Here is a 19,133-nt window from a genome sequence, read left to right on the forward strand (position 1 = left end):
CAACTGTCCATTTCCTTCCATAGATGTTGCCTGACCGGCTGAGTTCCTCCAGCTTCTTTGTGCCTTGTTGAATCTAGAACAGGATTATTTCGGATGTTTGTTTGTATATGAGGAAGTGTTAGATGAAAAAGAATTTCGAACTTCAAGCATTTTAAGGTAGGAAAGAATAATTCAGCGACATCCAATAGCCCGACGTGCAGTTATCGTTATAAGTAGGTGCAAAGGAATTTTTAATCCAAGAAGTTGACTCAATGTTGTGACGACGGCAAATTGCGCTTTGTGCAGTTCAGTGGGGGCGTAAGATATTTTAAAGTGAAATAATGCTTAAAATTAAAGAAATAGAAGACGCATATCAACTTGAATTAATGAAGTTCTAATTCCACCGCAATAATTAATGAAACGACACGTTTGAAGAAAACAGTTACGTTTTGCAAAAACAAAATGAGCGACTGCGACCTCTAACGACGTAACAAATCTTAATTGGTTTTGCAAATGTGCGATCAGATATTTTCCTTTTTATTCTGTGCAATTGTTCCAAATTCCATGAGGTTAATTTTTCCTTGCTTGCATTGTGCTGCTTGGGTTATTGCATTTTATTTTTCTTCTTGAATCGCTCCACTGAACTGCGGTGCGCAGTCCCGGGTTGCAAGGAGGAAGGAGCGAGGCGCCGAGCAAGTAGCTTGCTGTGCATTCACCGCGCCGGGGGCGCAGATAATGGGCAGGCGGTGGGCGAACCCCGAGCAGCTGTTCCCCCTCTTGCTCAAGCTGCTGGCTCTGGGCTGCGGAGTGGCCTTGGGCTGCGAGCTGGGTATTTACTACGCGGTGCTGCTGCGATGTCGCTGGCCCCAGTTGAAAGATTCAGCTCAGCGCGGGGATCACAGACCCTCAGCGCCAGTGCTCAGGGCTTTGTTCCTCGCTGACACCCATCTACTGGGAGCGCTCAGGGGTCACTGGTTGGACAAACTAAGAAGGTGAGAGATCTCTTTATCTACTAAATAAATCGGTGCCTGGTTTAAGCAGTGTTCGGCAGAAGTTGACATCAACGTTCTTTGAATTCCTCTTAAGTTGCTTTTGCATATGACCAGGAATTGCTTTGGCTAATATGTATCCATTTTGCAGAATTTCGATTAGTTTTATTTTAAATTTTACTCTGCTACATTGCAAACGTTGACAGTTGCACAACAGAGAGGACTCGTGGACCTAGATTATATGAAGATCTGGAATGTTACAAAATATGTCGGCAGCTGCAGTTGACTGTCAACACGCGAGGATAGGATATTTATTACTAACCGTGCTGACGTGAAAATTTTGAATATTGTTCAGTATATCTGATTAACCCAGAGTTAAAAGACTAATCTTATTAATGGTGACCATGAAACTATTGGACTGTCGTTAAAAAGTCATCTGATTCACAAACGTCGTTTCGGGAAGGAAGTTTGCTCTCCTGATGTGGTCTGATCTACATCGAGTGTTTTGACTCTTAACAGTCCCCATGAGAGGAGGAGGCAAGGTTTAGGCAACAGGCTGGGAAGGTTTTCTGTATCAGATTCATTAATCTATTTGGCAAGCTGACCAGGTAGATGAGAAGGAAACGACAAATTTCACAAAACTATTCCATCATCAGAGACAGATTAATCACAGACATCTTCTCCAAACCCACTGACTCCCACAGTTACCTTGACTACACCTCTTCCCACCCTGTCACTCGTAAGGATGCCATCCCCTTCTCCCATTTCCTCCACATCTGTTCCCATGATGATGCTTTCCTTTCTAGGACATCAGAGATGTCCTTTTTAAGAAACCAGGGTTTTCCTTCCATCACCACCAATGCTGCCCTTACCCCTATCTCCCCTCCTCCCTGCACGTCTCCCTCAAACCTCCCCCCCCATCATAACAGGCGCAGGGTTCCCCTTGTGCTCACCCTCCCACCCCACGAGCCTCCGCATCCAACACATCATTCTCCGCAACTTCCGCCATCTCCAATGGGATCCCACCACCAGGCACATTCTCCCTTCACCCCCTCTATCTGCTTTCCACAGGGACCACTCTCTCAGCGACTCCCCTGTCCACTCGTCCCTCCCCACTGATAACCCCCCGGCACTTGTGCCTGCAACTGCACCAAGTGCTACACCTGTCCCTACACCTCCTCCCTCACCACCATTCAGGGTCCCAGACAATCCTTCCAGGTGAGGCAACGCTTCACCTGTGAGTCCAAGGGTGTCATTTATTGCTCCCGGTGCGGCCTCCTGTACATCAGTGAGACCTGATGCAGATTGGGTGACCGCTTTGTCGAGCACCTTCGCTTTGTCCGCCACAACAGCCAGGACCTCCCGGCCACCCACTTCAATTCCACATCCCACTCCCATACTGGCATGTCTATCCACAGCCTCCTCTACTGCCATGTTCAGGCCAGATGCAGGTTGGAGGAACAACACCTCATATTCCACCTTGCGAGTCTCCAACCTGATGGGCTCAACATCGATTTCTCTAACTTCTGGTACCCCACCCCTTCTTTTTCTTACCCCCCCCCCCCCCGTCTTCCCTTATTCCTGTGGCTCCCTTCCCCTGCCTTGATGACCTGCCCATCTCCTCTCCTCCCCTCCTCCATCCTTTCACTGCCTTCTCTTACTGGATTCCTCCTCTTTCAGCCCTTTGCCTCTTCTACCTATCACCTCTCAGCTTATTACATCTTCTCCCCCCTCCACTCCCCTCCCCCACTCACCTACCTACCTTCCCTCTATCACCTGGACTCGCCCATTGCCTGAACTCACCTATCCCCTGATCCCCTGCCTGCGTGTGCTCCTCCCCCCTCCCACCACCTTCTTATTCTGACTTCTGCCCTCTTCCTTTCCAGTCCTGATGAAGGGTCTCAGCCCGAAACGTTGACTGTTTATTTCCCTCCAAGGATGCTGCCTGACCTGAGTTCCTCCAGCACTTTTTGCGTATTATTCCATTAATTCAAGTGGCATAAACTTTAAAAAGAAAATGAGCCTTCAGTGGGCAGTGCCTAGGGACAAATGGTATGGGCAGCTTGTACTTGCATCTCCAGTGATAACCTCTTCCTATGTGGGTGCTCATGTGAACTTTGTTCAAGTAACCCTCCAATGCCAGGGAATGTAATTCTTGTTTACGTACCCCTTTACAATCTAACCTTAGGACTGCAGGAATCACCTCTTAAAAAGTCAACTAAGGAGATTGATGAAGGCAGGGTGTAGATGTTGTCTGTATGGACTTTTGACAATGTCAGGTGTAGTTGGCTAGTTCAGAAGGATCCAAGCTGACTGATAGGAGGCAGAGGGTGGTGGTGGAAGGGTGACTGGAAGTCTGTGCTTAATGGTGTACTGCAGGAATTGGTGCTGGGACCTTTGCTGTTCGCAATAGATAACGACTTGGATGGAATGTAAGGGTTATGATTAGTAAGTTTGACCATGACACAAATTGGTGATGCTGTGGATAGCGAGGAAGGTTGCCCAAGGCTAAAGCAGGACACAGAGAGTGGTTGATACCTGGAACGTGCTGCTCGAGAAATCAGATGTGTTTAAGAGGCAGTTAGACAGACACTTGAATAGGCAATGCACAGAAGGATACAGTCCTATTGCGGACAAATGGAATTAGTGTAGATGGTCAAAAAGGTCAGCATGTATAAGGTTTACAGAAGGGCATGTTTCCGTGCTGTATAACTCTATGACTACAAAGAAAGGATCTCCTTGCCATGGAACGAGTATAGTGCCGATTCACCAGACTGGTTCTTGGGATGGTGGGTCTGCCATATGAGATGAATAGACCAGGCCTGTATTCTCAAGAGTCTCGAAGAATGAGGGGTGATCTCATTGAAATGTATAACGTTTTTACAGGGCTTGACTGGGTGGACAAAGGGATGATGTCCTGTGCTCCTGGTTGAGGAGTACAAGATCAGGAAGTCACAATCTCGGAATAAGTGGGTTAAAATTCGATCAATTAGGACGGAAATGAGGAGAAATTTCTTTGAGTGAAGAATCTTTTGAATTCTCCATCTAGATGGCTGTGGAAACTCAGTACAGAGAAGGGTAATTTCCTGGTTAAGAAGGGAAACTAGATATTAGGGCAATGCAGGTAAATGCAGCTGAAGTAGCCAAGGTCTTTAGTGGAGCAGGCATGAAGGGCCTAATTTGTTCCTAATCATTATCTTTATGTTCTTATGGCAAAGATGAATAACTTGCCATGATAACTTTAAGAATTCCTTGTATCTCTGTCAGTGTGGGTATTGGGGAAGAAGAGAGGGAGATGGATGAGAAGGGGTACTAGGAAGTTGGTGCGCGAGGTGGAGGGTTTGGAGGGATGTGGGGTGTGATTATTATGTTCCATGAACAGATGCACACTGATATGCGTGGAAATTGGTTAACTTGGTATTGGAACTTGTTTCCATCCAGGACCGAAACATCATATTTCATTCAGTTGTTTTTCAGACGTGACACTGAGAAGTTAATTCATAAAAATCACAAGCAAAAGCACATCCCATATCACTGGAGATTTAAACCAACTTAACTCTGCAGTAGTGTTTGTCTGGATTCTGCTAATGGGAATAGGTTTGTATTTTGTATTCCCGTGAGCTTTTGAGTCTCTAGTTTACTTTAATCCCATGTGTGTGAATAAAGTGGACTATTAGGAGCTTATTTTGTGAAACCTCGTGAAATACGATGACTACAGTGCTCAGGAGGTTAACCTACAGGTGGCAGAGTCATGTGAAATAGGGTTAGTTTTGTAATCAAAAATATCCATCTTTAGACTTCATAGAAAATAAATCTAGAGTCCATTCAGCCTCCTGGAACCTGCTGCACCATGATCATGACCAATCTGTGACCCAACTCCACTCATAGTCATTCAGCACAGAAACAGGCCCTTTTGGCCCAACTGGTCCATGCCGACCAAGATTCCCATTTGCCCGCATTTGGCCCTTATCCCTCTAAACCTTTCCTATCCGTGTACCGGTCCAAGTACCTTTTAAGTGTTTTTCATGTACTTGCCTCACCTACTTCATCTGGCAGCTCATTCCATATATGTATCACCCTCTGTGAGGAAAAAGTTGCCCCTCAGGTTCCTATTATAGCTCTCTTCTCTCGCCTTAAACCTGTGCCCTCTGGTTCTTGATTCCCCAACCCTGGGAATTTGCCCACCTTATTCCCACATCTCTTTATTAGCATTTTGGTTTACAAAAGTCTGCCAGTCTCAAAATGGACTTGCTTTGCACCCTTTCTCATAGTCATACAGCACAGAAACAGTCCCTTCCACCACTGTGTCCACACAGACCATCACTACTCATCAACACCAATGTAGATGTTTAGGAGTGGTTGTTAACGCTACTCCTGGCTTAAATTTTTGGTCCCAGAATACTCTCTCAGGTGTATTGTTCCAGCTATCATATCAGTTCCCCTTAATATCTTGAAAACATTGCTCATATAATCCCTTGATCTATTAAATTCCAAGGAATACAGATCTTATAAATTGGTTTATTATTGTCACGTGTACCGAGGTACAATGAAAACCTTTGTTTTGGTTGGCATCCATACAGATCATTTCATCATATCAGTACATCTAGGTAGTAGAAGGGAAAAGCAATAACAGAAGGCAGAATATAAGATATCTTTATTAGTCACATGTACATCCAAACACACAGTGAAATGCATCTTTTGCGTAGTGTGTTCTAGGTGCAGCCCGCAAGTGTCGCCATGCTTCTGGTGCCAACATAGCATGCTCACAATTTCCTAACCTTTACATCTTTTTTTTGGGAATGTGGAAGGAAACCGGAGCACCCGGAGGAAACCCACTCAGACACGGGGAGAATGTACAAACTCCTTACAGGCAGCAGCCTTAGAGAGTGCAGTGTAGGCAGACAATAAGGTGCAAGGTCATAACAAGATAGATTGTGAGTTCAAGAATTCGTACAAGTCCTCATAGTTTAACCCTTCAAGTTCAGGTATCATTCTGGCATTTAAGATAAGATATCTTTATTAGTCACATGTACATCGAAACACACAGTGAAACGCATCTTTTGCATAGTGTGTTCTGGGGGCAGCCCGCAAGTGTCGCTACGCTTCTAGCGCCAACATAGCATGCCCACAACTTCCTAACCCGTACGTCTTTGGAATGTAGGGGGAAACCGGAGCACCTGGAGGAAACCCATGCAGACACGGGGAGAACGTATAAACTCCTTACAGACAGTGGCTGGAATTGAACAATGCTGGATTAACTCCACCATATCCTACTTAAAGAGTGATGACCAGAAATACTTAGTGTTCCACTTCTGTTTTGATTAACAAATGTAGAAGAACAGCTAAATCGTATACTGCAACTTGTTCCAGTTTCCAAACTCTAATGGCAGTAATTCTTTAAGATGATTCTTAAAACTGCAGCTGAAATGAAAAGATGAACATAAAATTAAAGTCATGATGATAATGTGAACATGAATGTGCAGGATTTGAAGATCTTGCACACCAAGGTGCAAAAGTTGAAGACCTGCCCAACAGGTTTACTAGCATTTGAAAAGAATCTAAATTGAAAAGAAGCTAATCTACTGCAAATGTCAGGTTGTTTTTCAGTTCATGTGAAGCATCCATGAAGAATCCGTGGTCCTGAAGAAGGGTCCTGACCCCAAATGTTGACCACCTGCTTTTCTCCACGGATGCTGCCTGGCCTGCTGAGTTCCTTCAGCCTCACAGTGTTTTTCATGCAAACGGATTCAATGAAACAGTGCACCAGAACACACCAAAACAGAAAATACTGGAAACACTCAGCAGGTCAGGCCTCATCTGTGGGAATTGGAACATGATCAACATTTCAGATTAAAGACCCTTCGTCAGAACAGAAAAGGAGATGAAAGAAGCTTTAAAACTGCAGGAAGGGTGGGGGATAGGGTAAGACTGGGGTGACCATGGGGATAAACAAGGTCCAGAAGGCTGCAGCGTGCCCAGATGGAAAAGAAGTGATGTTCCTCAAGCTTGAGTTGGGCCTCACTGTGACAGTATGCAAGGGTTCAGACTGATAAGTTTCCCATTACAAGCTTACTGTCTCCCACAGCTAGCTCGACTACTCTTTATCCCATCCTGCCTCCTGTAAGGACTCTATTCCATTCTTCCAGTTCCTCCATCTCTGTTGTATTTGCTCCAATAATGAGACTTCCCACACAGGTGCCTCTGAAATGTCTTCTATCTTCCTGAACCGCTGCTTCTTCTCTACCATTGTTAACAAAGCCCTTGACCACACCTCATCCAATTCCCACACCTTTGCTCTCACCCCCTCTCCTCCAGGGCAGAAAAAGGATAGAGTTCCCCCGGTCCTCGCCTTCCACCCCTGCAATCATTCCTTGCAATTTCCGCCACCTTCAAAGAGATTCCACCACCAGACACATCTTCCCCTCTCCTCCCCTTTCAGCATTTTGCAGGGATTTTTCCCTTCATGAGTCCCAGGTCCACCCTTGCGTTCCCACCAACCAACCTCTCTCACAGCACTTTCCCTTGCAACTGCAGTGGGAGCAACACTTGTCCTTTCACCTTTTTCCCTTCCCACCATCCAGGGACCCTAACAGTCTTTCTGTGTGAAGCAGCGATTCACTTGCACTTCTTCCAATCACAGTGTAGTGTCGGAGAAACCAAATGCACATTGGTCTGATCACTTTGCTGAGCACCTGCATTCAATGCACAGGAGCGGCCCTGGGCTTCTGTAGCCTGCCACTTTAATTTCCCCATCCCACTCCCACTCTGACTGATCAGTCTGTGGCCTCCTGCACAGTTATAATGAGACCCAATGCAAGTCTGGGGTGGCACGGTAGCGTAGCGGTTAGCGCGACACTATTACAGCGCCAGCGATCGGGGTTCGATTCCTGTCGCTGTCTGTAAGGAGTTTGTCATCCCGTGTCTGCGTGGGTTTCTGCCGAGTGCTCCGGTTTCCTCCCACATTCTAAAGACATACGGGTAGGTTAATTTGGGCTTTAAAATGGGCGGCGTGGACTCATTAGGTCAGAAGGGCCTGTTACCACACTGTAAATAAAATTTAAAAACAAAACATCTCATCTTCCATCAGGGCTTGTAACATCCTTCTGGGTTCAAAATGAAATTCTCTAACTCTAGGGAACTTGATTTCTCAGTCTGTATCAGTCAAGACATTAGCTCAGCTTCTCTTTATTTCCTTTGTTTTTCCTCACTGGGAGAGGAGGACATGCCTGGCCTAACCTGCTGGGCTTGTCCTCCTGCTCTGCATTTCACAACTCCCACATCCAAGGGTGTCATTTATTGCATTCAGTGCTCCTGGTGCGGCCTCCTCTACATTGGGGAGACCCGACGCAGATTGGGTGAGCGCTTCGTCGAGAACCTTTGCTCCGTCCACCGCAACAGCCAGGACCTCCCGGATTCCACATCCCGCTCCCATACTGACATGTCTGTCCATGGCCTCCTCTACTGCCATGTTGAGGCCAGGTGCAGGCTGGAGGAACAACCTCTCATATTCCGCCTTGGGAGTCTCCAACCTGACGGCCTCAACATCGATTTCTCTAACTTCTGGTAACCCCTTGACTCCCTCCCCACCCCTCTCCCTTTTTTTTCTTTCCTCCTTTACTCCCCTCCCTTTGTTGTCCCTCGGTCCTTTGGCCCCCTCACCCTTTCTCTTTCCCCTCCCCTCCCTCATGACCTGCCCATCCATTCCCCACCTCCTTCCCTTTTTTTTCAATGGTCTATTGCCCTCTCCTACTGGATTCCTCCTTCTTCAGCCCTTTGCCTCTTCTACCTATCACCCCTCAGCTTCTTGCATCACTCCCTTTCAACCCCCACCCCCACCCACCTACCCCCCCTTACCTGCCTGCGTGTGCTCCTCCCCCTCCCCCAATCTTCTTATTCTGGCTTCTGCCCTCTTCCTTTCCAGTCCTGAGGAAGGGTCTTGGTCCAAAATGTCGACTGTTCATTTCCCTCCATAGATGCTGCCTGACCTGCTGAGTTCCTCCAGCATTTTGTGTGTGTTACTCCTTTGTCTAGGTCCTTTTGTGTATGTTCTCTCCCTCTAACTAATCCCATTCACTCACTGACCAGATAACCTTGTTTACAGTTTATCCCTATGGTCGCCCCAGTTTTACCCTATGAGAGACATCCCTCCCCACCCCACCCCACACACACACTTCTTCACCCTCCCCTGCAACTTTACAAGCTTCATCTCCTTCCCTTGGTGAAGGGTATAGACCCAAAACATTAACTCTGTTTCTCTTCCCACAGATGCCGCTTGACTTTCTGAGTATTTCCAGGTTCTTGATGAGTAAGGGTGTCAAAGGTTACTGGGAGAAGGCAGGAGAATCGGGTTGAGAGGGAAAAATAAATCAGCCATGATCGAATGGCGGAGCAGACTCGATGGGCCGAATAGCCTAATCCTGCTCCTATGTCTTATGGTACAGCATTTTCAGTTTTTGTTTTAGATTTCCAGCATCTGTTTTTTGTTGATTTTCCACTAGAACACACAAGATGTCACAAAACATTTATTGTAATTTATGTGATTAAATTGTACCAAGTTCAGTCATTTTTTGCCATACTTAAGGATTAAGTAGCACTCTCACCCTGCAGAAGGTAGGTTAATGAGCAGGCCATGTTGGTGGAGTTGGCAAGTGCATTCTGATAGTATGGGATTGGTGAACCACTGGAACTAAACTTGTGGCTGGTTATTTATGTAGGTGAGCAGGGTTCAGAGTTTTGAGAAGTTAGGGCTAGTTCTGGAGAAATCTTTATAAGATGGCCGTTTTATTTCTTCCTGGCTTGTCTTTTCCAGCCAACAAACCTTATTTCAGATTCCTCATAGTACCTTACAAATGCAGTTGCTTTGAAGTGTTGCAACCATGGTTATATATTGACACAAAAGTGTGTTAAGTACAGAAGTTGTGGCATTTCCAGTATATTGCCAAAACCTATTATGACTGAGGTATTTAATGCCCTGTTCTGTTTCTTTAGGGAGTGGCAAATGGAACGGGCCTTTCAGACGGCTGTGTGGCTCTTTGAACCAGATGCCGTGTTTGTTCTCGGTGACCTGTTTGACGAAGGGAAGTGGAGTTCCCCCAAGGTACCATTCTGTGTCTGTATCATGTCATAGAGAGGCCCACGCCAACCGTAAATTAGCCACTTACACCAATCCTACAGTAACTCCTCGACCACTTCGGAAGGTCGAATTTGAAGGGTTAATGGCAGGATCTTTAGCAGTGTGGAGGAATGGGGGGATCTTGGGGTCCAAGTCCATAGATCCCTCAAGGTTGCTGTGCGAGTTGATAGGGTTGTTAAGAAGGCATATGGTGTATTGGCCTTCATTAGTCAAGGGATTGAGTTCAAGGGCCACAAGGTAATGTTGCAGCTCTGTAAAACCCTAGTTAGACCACACTTAAAATATTGTGTTCTGTACTGGTCAACTCACTTTAGGAAGGATGTGGAAGCTTTAGAGAGGGTGCAGAGGAGATTTACCAGGATACTAACTGGATAGGAGAGCACGTCTTATGAGGATAGGTTGAGTGAGCTAGGGCTTTTCTCTTTGGAGAGAAGGAGGGTGAGAGGTGACCTGATAGAGGTGTACAAGATGATAAGAGGCATAGAACAAGTGGACAGCCAGAGACTTTTTCCCAGGGCGGAAATGGGTAACATGAGGGGGCATAATTTTAAAGTAATTGGAGGAAAGTACAGGGGGGATATCAGAGGTAAGTTTTTTTACACAGAGAGTGGTGGGTGTGTGAAACGCACTGCCGGGGGGCTGGGAGAGGCAGATACATTAGGGACATTTAAAGACTCTTAGACATATAGATGATAGAAAAATGGAGGGGTTTGTGGGAGGGAAGGGTTAGATTGATCTTAGAGTAGGTTAAAAGGTCGGCACAACATCGTAGGCCGAAGGGCCTGTACTGTGCTGTAATGTTCTATGTTCTATTCTCCCCACATCCCCATCAACACACCCAGATTCTACCACTCACTTAAGGGAAATTTACAGGGGCTAATTAATTTCTAACCCTCATGCCTTTGGGATGTGGGAGGAAACCGAAGCATCTGTAGAGGTCGTGCAAACTCCATACAGACAGCATTCATTGTCAGGATTGAACTCCGGTCTCTGACGCTGTGACATTGCGGTTTTACTAGTTCTGGCCAGGAAATTTGCTATACATGTCAAATGATCCAATTTCAATTGGTGAATAATTGAAAGATCATAAGATATAGGAGCAGAATTAGGCCATTCAGCCCATTGAGTCTGCACCACCATTCAACCACGGCTGATTTTCTTTTCAACCTCATTCTCCTGCCTTCTCCCATTAACCCTGGACTACATTACCAATCAAGAACCTGTCAATCTCTGCCTTAAATACACCCAATAACTTGGCCTCAACAGCCCTCTGTGGCAACAAATTCCACAAATTCATCACCCTCTGGCTGAAGAAAGTCCTCCTCATCTCAGTTCTAAAGCGATGTCCTTTTATTCTGAGCCTGTGCCCTTGGATCCTAGACTCTCCTACTAATGGAAACATCCTCTGCACATCCACTCTATCCAGGCCTTTCAGTATCCAGTAGGTCTCATCCTTCTGAACTCCATTGATCACTGGTCCAGAGACATCAAACACTCCTCGTACATGAAGCCTTTCATTCCCGGGATCATTCTTGTGAACCTCCTCTGGACCCTGTCCAGGACCAGCACATCTTTCCTTAGATATGGGGCCCAAAATTGCTCACAGTATTCCAAATGTGGTCTGACCAACACTTTATAAAGCCTCAGCAGTACATCCTTGCTCTTATTAGCAAGGATCTACTGATTAACAACTATTACATTCATGGCTTACTTTTGATTTAAGTGCTACAGAAACATAACATTTATTGCAACATTCATACCAAAAGCTGAAACTTTTCTTGAGGGACAGTAATTTGCAGTGACTCCCTCCTGATTCTCACTCTCTCTGCAAGCCCTTCCAACCCTGGACATCTTTGGTAGTTTAATTGGCCACTATAGTGTGGTGTGAATGGTGGAATTAATGGGAATATGAGAAGAATAGATTATAGGGGAAATTAGTTGGGGAATAATATTGCTCTCTCAGTGAAGCCATGTTCTTACAATAACAATAAAAAATTTTTAAAAACTGTAAATGCTGGAAACTAGAAATAAAAACAGACTATGTTGGGAATACTCAACAAGTCAGGCAGCATCTGTGGAAGGAGAACCAGTTAACATTTCAGGTTGAAGGCCCTTTTATCAGAGGCAAGGTAAACCACTGATAATCTGCTGTCCAACTATTTGGAAATCCTGACGGTTCAGCATCTGGCGATGTTTGTCATGCTTCCTCCTGACTTGCTGGGGCCCCAGTTCCCGCCCTTGTTCACACCTATAGGATTCCCTGGCAAATCTATTATGACACTCTGTAATATCTAAGTAACATGAATTAAAAGTGTGTAGGGATATTAATGGGAATAACCTCCAATAATCCAGAGCATCTGCTGGTCTGACACCACCAAAATCCTGACTGTGACAGATTATCGGAGTTCTACGTTATTCCCTTCATCCTGTTCATCTCCCCTCCACTTCCTCTGTATCTTAAAGCTAACTTCTCTCTTTGACAAAGGCTCTGTCTCCTGAAATTTTGACTTCTGTTTCTCTTTCTCCTGATGCTGCCCAACCAACTGAATATTTCCTGCACTTTCTGATTTAATCTCTTATAACGACAATGTGTATTACCTGGAGTGGGTGGGCTGTCTTGTCAGAGAGGTTGGACAGGCTCAGTTTGTATCCACTGGAGTTCAGAAGAGTGAGGGGGATTTGACTGAAGCATTCAAGTCCTGAGGAGCTCCTGACTTGGTGGATGTGGAGAGGATGTCTCCTCTTGTGGGGGAGGTGATTTTCCTTTGGGGGAAAAAATAATGGGTTGTCCATTTTATGCAGAAATCTTTCTCTCAGTTGTGAATCTTTGGAACCTTCTCAAGGCACAGTGGATGCAGGGTCCTTGATTATTTTTAAGGCACAGGTAGATAGATTCTTGATAAGCAAGGGAGTGAAATGTTAAGACAAGTTATCTTTATTAGTCACATGTACATCAAAATGCACAGTGAAATGCATCTTTGCGTAGTGTTCTGGGGGGGCAGCCCGCAAGTATCGCCACTCTTCCGGCGCCAACATAGCATGCCCACAACTTCCTAACCTGTATGTCTTTGGAATGTGGGAGGAAACCGGAGCACCCGGAGGAAACCCACGCAGACACGGGGAGAATGTACAAACTCCTTACAGACAATGGCCGGAATTGAACCAGGGCCGCTGGCGCTGTAAAGCATTACGCTAACCGCTACACTAATGTGCCTACCATGGGAATTCAGAGTTGAGGTCACAATCATATCAGCTATGATCTTATTAAATAGTAGAGCAAGGGGAATGCTGCTGACTGGCACATTCCGGGCTGCAGGAGTACGTGCTGAAGGATGCACTGGAGCTGGGTGCAGCCAATGCGAGGGCTCGGTGGGGAAGGACAACAGCTTAGGGTTCTTCTGCCCCTGGAGAGGGAGGGGCAGGGTCAGGCAAGGAGGAAGCCCCTTAAAGATTGTAAATATGGGATTGAGGTATCACCCCAGGGAGCCACACGGGTGGCATCGGTGCTGTGGTTTTTATAAAACGTAACACTAATGATTGATCTGTACATGAATGTAAAGGTTTGCACTGTCTTATTATTATATATAGTTTGTCTTTTATTATGAATAAAGTTTATTTTGGTTAAAAAAAAATAGTAGAGCAAGCTTGAGAGGTCGAGTGGCCTACTGCTGCTCCTAGTTTGTATTATTGCAGCTTTTTAACCTAGTAAAATGTCCCAAGATGTTTCCCAAAGAAAAAGGGTTATCAAATTTTACACAAAGCCTGCATATCTGAACAGGAGAAGAGAAAGGGATAGAGGTTTCCGGAGTGAATTCCAGAATTTGGGGCCTTGACCACCGAAGGCCTGGCCGATGATGGAGAGGGGTAAACCCACCATGTGCACGAGGTCCCTCGGGATTTTCGCTTTTGGATTTTCTTACAATGTAGAAGGAAGCTATTCAGGCCATCGAACTTATGATGGTTCTTGGAGCAATCCCAATCGCCTGTTCTCTCCCACATTAACTACCCCCATTCCCTGCCCCTAATTCTCCCACTACCACCTATGCAAGGGGCAATTTGCAGTGACCAATTAGCTTACCAATCTGGAGACACAAGAGACTGCAGATGCTGGAATCTGGAGCAACAATGGATGGAACCAGGAGGGGTTTGAAGATGGGTGACGGGGGTGCTGAGAGGGTGGGGGTTAAGAAAAAAGGGGCAAAAAGGACTGGAAGAGGATCAAAAAGGGAGGGGGGTGGGAAGGGAGAAACAGCCCACCAGAGTGGAAGGTTACCTAAAGTTGGAAAACTTGATGGGAAAACCAATCTGCATGTTTTTGGGATATGGGAGTTAAAACCAGAGTACCCCGGGGAATCCTGACTTCCAGTGCTGTCTGTGTGGAGTTTGAATGTTCTCCCAGCTTGAATCTACACCGGGCAGAACTGGATTGAAGCTGGGTTGCTGGAGCTGGGGGGCAACTGCACTCTGGGAGGGGGCCACTGTGCCTCCCTCAGCCTTGTGGAGCTGGAAGGGATGACAGAGGTTGTGAGGGGTGCAGAGACTTGGAAAGATCTTGTAAATCGAGGCACTGCTGAATCGGGAGTGAGTCGGAGAGCACGGGGCTGATAGGCCAGGAGCCAATGGAAGTTGACAAGGGTGGGGCTGACAGATAACGAGCCAGTATAGTGGGACTGAAGGGTCAGGAGCTGGCATAGGTCAGTGAGCACAGGGCTTAAAGGGTCAGGAGCTGAAGGAAGGTGAGCTAGTGTAGATTAGCAGGCACGGGACTGAAGGACGATGAGCCAGAACAGGTTCGCAAGCACCGGGCTGAAAGGTCAGAAGCTGGTGTAGGTCAGTGAACACAGGGCAGAAGGACAATGGGGACACGCGAGACTGCAGATGCTGGAAATCTGGAGCAACACACACAATATGCTGGAGGAATTCAGTGGGTCAGGCAGCATCTATGGAGTAGACGTTTCGGCCTGAGACCCTTCATCAGGACTGGAAAGGAAGAGGGCAGAAGCCAGAAGAAAAGGGGAGGGGGAGGAGCACGAGCTGGTGGGTCATAGGTGAATCCAGGTGAGAGGGGGAAGGTAGGTAGGTGGGGAGGGGGGGAAGTGGGAAAGATGTAGGTGGAAGAGGCTCTGAATTCCTCCACCATTTTGTGTGTGCCACACGGCTGATGAATTAGGGCTTAGAGCAAGAGGCAGAGGGCAGTAGAACATTAAGTGCTAGGTGGGAAAGCAGCCAGAAAAGATGGACTGTTGACAGATGAGCTACAGTTCTGTACTCGCTGAAATACTGATGTGAACTATGTCTCCATGAGGCAGACCTGTGGTTCTCATCGGGAGTCAGGTGGGTGGTAAGGTGAAAGTGCAGGAGGCCAGGATGAATTCCTGCCTGGACGTTCTCTGTGAACACCTCTGGTGAAATGAGCCAGGAACCACAGCGTTGCTTCATATCTGCTGGTCACTTAATGCTATAGGTAGAAAATGCCGGAAGCACTGAGCAGGTCAGGCAGCGTTTGAGGAGAGTTAAGTTTGGGGTTGATTTGCTGCGAGCTTCCTGTTTTATTTCAGACTTCCAGTTTTTACAGTGTTTTGTTTCTAAGACCAAAACCATCAGGGCAAATGGGTAAGGTCCCAGGAGATGTTGCGGTGTTACAAAGGGGAGAGCTGGTCAACCACCAGTGGACAGTTTTATTCTGCATGCTACACAATGGTGCTACACAAAGAGTAGATCATGTAACCCGAGTCCCTTTTTGTTTCTTAATGTGAGGAAGTTAATGAAACTGTGAGACTATAATTGTCTTTCTCCTACAACGGATATTTAATAGGACTTTAAAGAAGATGTGAGGCGTTTTCGAATGATGTTCAGACGTTCTACCAGCACAGAGTTGTTCGTAGTTGTTGGGAACCATGATATTGGCTTCCATCACGAGTGAGTATTGGTTTATTATTGTCACGTGTACTGAGGTACAGTGAAAAACTTGTCTTGCATACTGTTTGTGCAGATCAATTGTGCAGTGCAATCACTGTGCATTGAAGTAGCACAGAGTGCATTGAGGTAGTACAGGGTAAAAACATCAGAATACAGAGTAAAGTGTCACAGCTACAGAGGAAGTGCATTGCAAGTAGACAACAAGGTGCAAGGTCAAACAATTTTCAATAATTGTAATCTCTCAAAGTTGTGGTGAGATCACTGTGACCCCTGTTTCTGTCTCTTTCTCTGTCAATAAAAGCCAGGAGTATTTCAGCCTGTTCTGCCAAATTTGGGGAAACTGGCCTTGAGTGGTTTGAGGCGTTTGCCAATCTCAAATGGGCAGTCCCACCAGCAGGGTCTTGACCTGAAATGTCAACAGTTCTCTTCTCCCCACAGATGCTGCTTAACCCACTGAGTTCCTTCAGCAGTTTGCTTTTAGTCCTGTCAGTAAAATGGCAGAGCTGGTGGGATCCTGGGATTTCCAGGCTTCTTCCCCACCCCACTCTCAAAACCTGACCCATCGAGGTTGAGGCTGCAGAGTGAACCGGGAAGGGTGAATTTGAATATTCAATAAAGTTACACGTAGAAATTCATAAAAATGTATATCTAATCCACTCCTTAATTATTGGCGGACGCCGAGAGCTCCAGATCTTCCCAGTGAAGAGACACTGAACGCTTGCTTCTTCTGCACCTCCTGGGATAAGTGCAAAATAAATTCTCCCAGAATGTGGCTCAATTTGAAGCACTCGGTCAAATCATGGCTGTCAATCAAACAAAAGTAAGTGGCTCAGAAATATAAGCACTGCCTTGTAGCCAAGCTTCAGTAGCATCTGGTCGTTCATTCCCTCACAATGGGTTTCTGGGGCAAGCAGAAGATTTACCTTCTTGGACCACTTTGGTAATGTTCCTTGTTTAATTTATTGTTTGCTCTTAACCTTCTTGATGGACGTCTCTTGGTTTTGAGCCCAAAGTAAATTAAAGATAGTAAGGCAGGTTACTTTAAAGGAGTGAAAGTGAGTGTATGGATAGAGCTTGTGCTGGTCCATGAAGCACGGGAAGTTAAGTTTTGTAGCAAGTAATTTGGAAGATGAATGGTATGTTGACCTTTGACTCAAGAGGGTTGGAGTTAAGAGGAAGGAAGGTTGGTGCAGTTGTACAGGGCTTTGGTGGGATCACACAGGGAGAAATGTGTACAATTTTTGTCCCTGTACCAAAGGGAAAACATACTTACCTTGGAAACAGTACAGATAGTGATAGGGCGACAGAGTGGCGCAGCTGGTAGAGCCACCCCCTCATAGCGCCGGAGATCCGGGTTCAATCCTGACCTTGGGTGCTGCCTGTGTGGAATTTGTACTTTCTCCCTATGACCACATGGGTTTCGTCTAGGTGCTCCAGTTTCTTCCCTCATCCCAAAGATGTGTAGGCTGATATGTTAATTGCCCACTGTAACTTGTGTAGGTGAGTGGTAGAATCTGGGAGAGTTGATGAGAACGTGGGGGAGGGGGGGAATCAAAAATGGGATTAACATAGGATTAGTGTAAAATGGGTGGGTTGATGGTCAGTGTAGAGTCGATGGGCTGAAGGGCCCATTTCCATACTGTATCCCTCTGTGACTGTATGATTTCTGGGTGATGGGTTGTCCGATACCACAGTTTAGAGAGTGTGACAGTGATCTAATTGAGACACATTTCATTGAAGGTGATAGCCATGGTATTTGTAGTATGGAAGACAAATATAAAATGAGTTGTATATTTAGACCTTTGAGCTTAAGTTTCTGCTGCTTCAGTAGTGAAGCGTATCACGAGTGAAAAGATATATCCAAGGCTATCTGTAAATAGACTGTCCTCACCGGTGACAAAGTGTTCAGCATTGCTGCTCCCTAAATCTTTTTAACTTTCCATTCTGCACTCTGCATACGTTAACTGATTCCTTTCCTTCAACTAATAAACGGGCAGCAGTCCAAGTCCAACTCTGACACTGAGTGTAACTCACTCTAGTGCTCACTTGAAGGCACCCGTTTTGATCTGTGCAGGTGGTCAGTCATGTCCATGCTTTCTGACTGGTTGTCTTAAGCTTGCCCCTAAATGCCCCTTATTATGATATAAAATCAAACCTGTGACAACTGATTGCCACACACCCCTTCCTTTTGAGACTATCATCTGTGTCCATTGTATTCATTACAAGCCAAAGCAGTGCTCAATTTAATTAGTCCTGGTCATCAGTTTTTACTGAAATGTTGTTATGAAAGGGAAGAACTCCAAGCTCGAATCTCTTAGTCTAGTCCACTATCCACACATGCTCTGTGCAGAATGCAGGTGCACATTGTGCCCTTGGGTTGATATTCTAAGATAAGATATCTTTATTCGTCACATGTACATCGAAACACACAGTGAAATGCACCTTTTGCATTGAGTGTTCTGGGCGCAGCCTGCAACATAGCATGCCCACAACTTCCTAGCCCGTACGTCTTTGGAATGTGGGAGGAAACCGGAGCACGTGGAGGAAACCCACGCAGACACGGGGAGAATGTACAAACTCCTTACTGACAGTAGCCAGAATTGAACCCGGGTCACTGGCGCTGTAAAGTGTAACGCTAACCACTACACCACTGTGCCTGTATGAATCACTCCTTTGTGCGTTCTTCACCTTGGTTTATTTTTAAAGTTTCTTTAAAATGTCGTGTCAGCATGTTGGGACAGATATTTTAATATATCTTAGTTGGCATTGGTTTGCCATGAGCAAGTTTGGCTGCAGAGGCGTAGGCCAGCTTTGCTCCTGCCATCTTCTCCTGATACTGTCTGGGTGTTCCAGTGGGAACCCCAGTAAACAGGACATTTTGGCTTGAAAATGTTGAGCTTGTACAAATGGCTTTAGTAATGCTGCACTCCTCTGTATTTGGTTTGCTTTCACAGGATGGATTGGTACAAACTACAGAGGTTTGAGGATGCGTTTAACTTCACCTCCGCTAAAGTGGTGTCAAGGAAAGGTATAAAGTAAGTGGGCTCTTGTTACATTTACCTCCCTGTTTGTGTTGCTTGATTAAGAGTGACTTGCATCCCACAGAGGTGTAG

At 46.0% G+C, this 19,133-nt stretch overlaps 1 protein-coding gene across 1 annotated transcript in view; it reads left to right on the forward strand.

Annotated features, from left to right (window-relative positions):
* Window positions 1-461: 461 nt before the first annotated feature.
* The window catches only part of mppe1 (metallophosphoesterase 1), a 61,633-nt gene continuing 42,961 nt past the window's right edge, over window positions 462-19,133 (forward strand). Inside the window, exons 1-4 of the mRNA XM_052024007.1 lie at window positions 462-971; window positions 9,957-10,065; window positions 15,917-16,020; window positions 18,975-19,055. Of these exons, the coding sequence (XP_051879967.1) occupies window positions 715-971; window positions 9,957-10,065; window positions 15,917-16,020; window positions 18,975-19,055 (551 nt within the window). The 5' untranslated portion in view covers window positions 462-714. The remainder of the gene's footprint in view (window positions 972-9,956; window positions 10,066-15,916; window positions 16,021-18,974; window positions 19,056-19,133) is intronic.

The sequence above is a fragment of the Pristis pectinata genome, chromosome 9 (assembly GCF_009764475.1).
Source record: "Pristis pectinata isolate sPriPec2 chromosome 9, sPriPec2.1.pri, whole genome shotgun sequence".
NCBI classification, from domain to species: Eukaryota; Metazoa; Chordata; class Chondrichthyes; order Rhinopristiformes; family Pristidae; genus Pristis; species Pristis pectinata.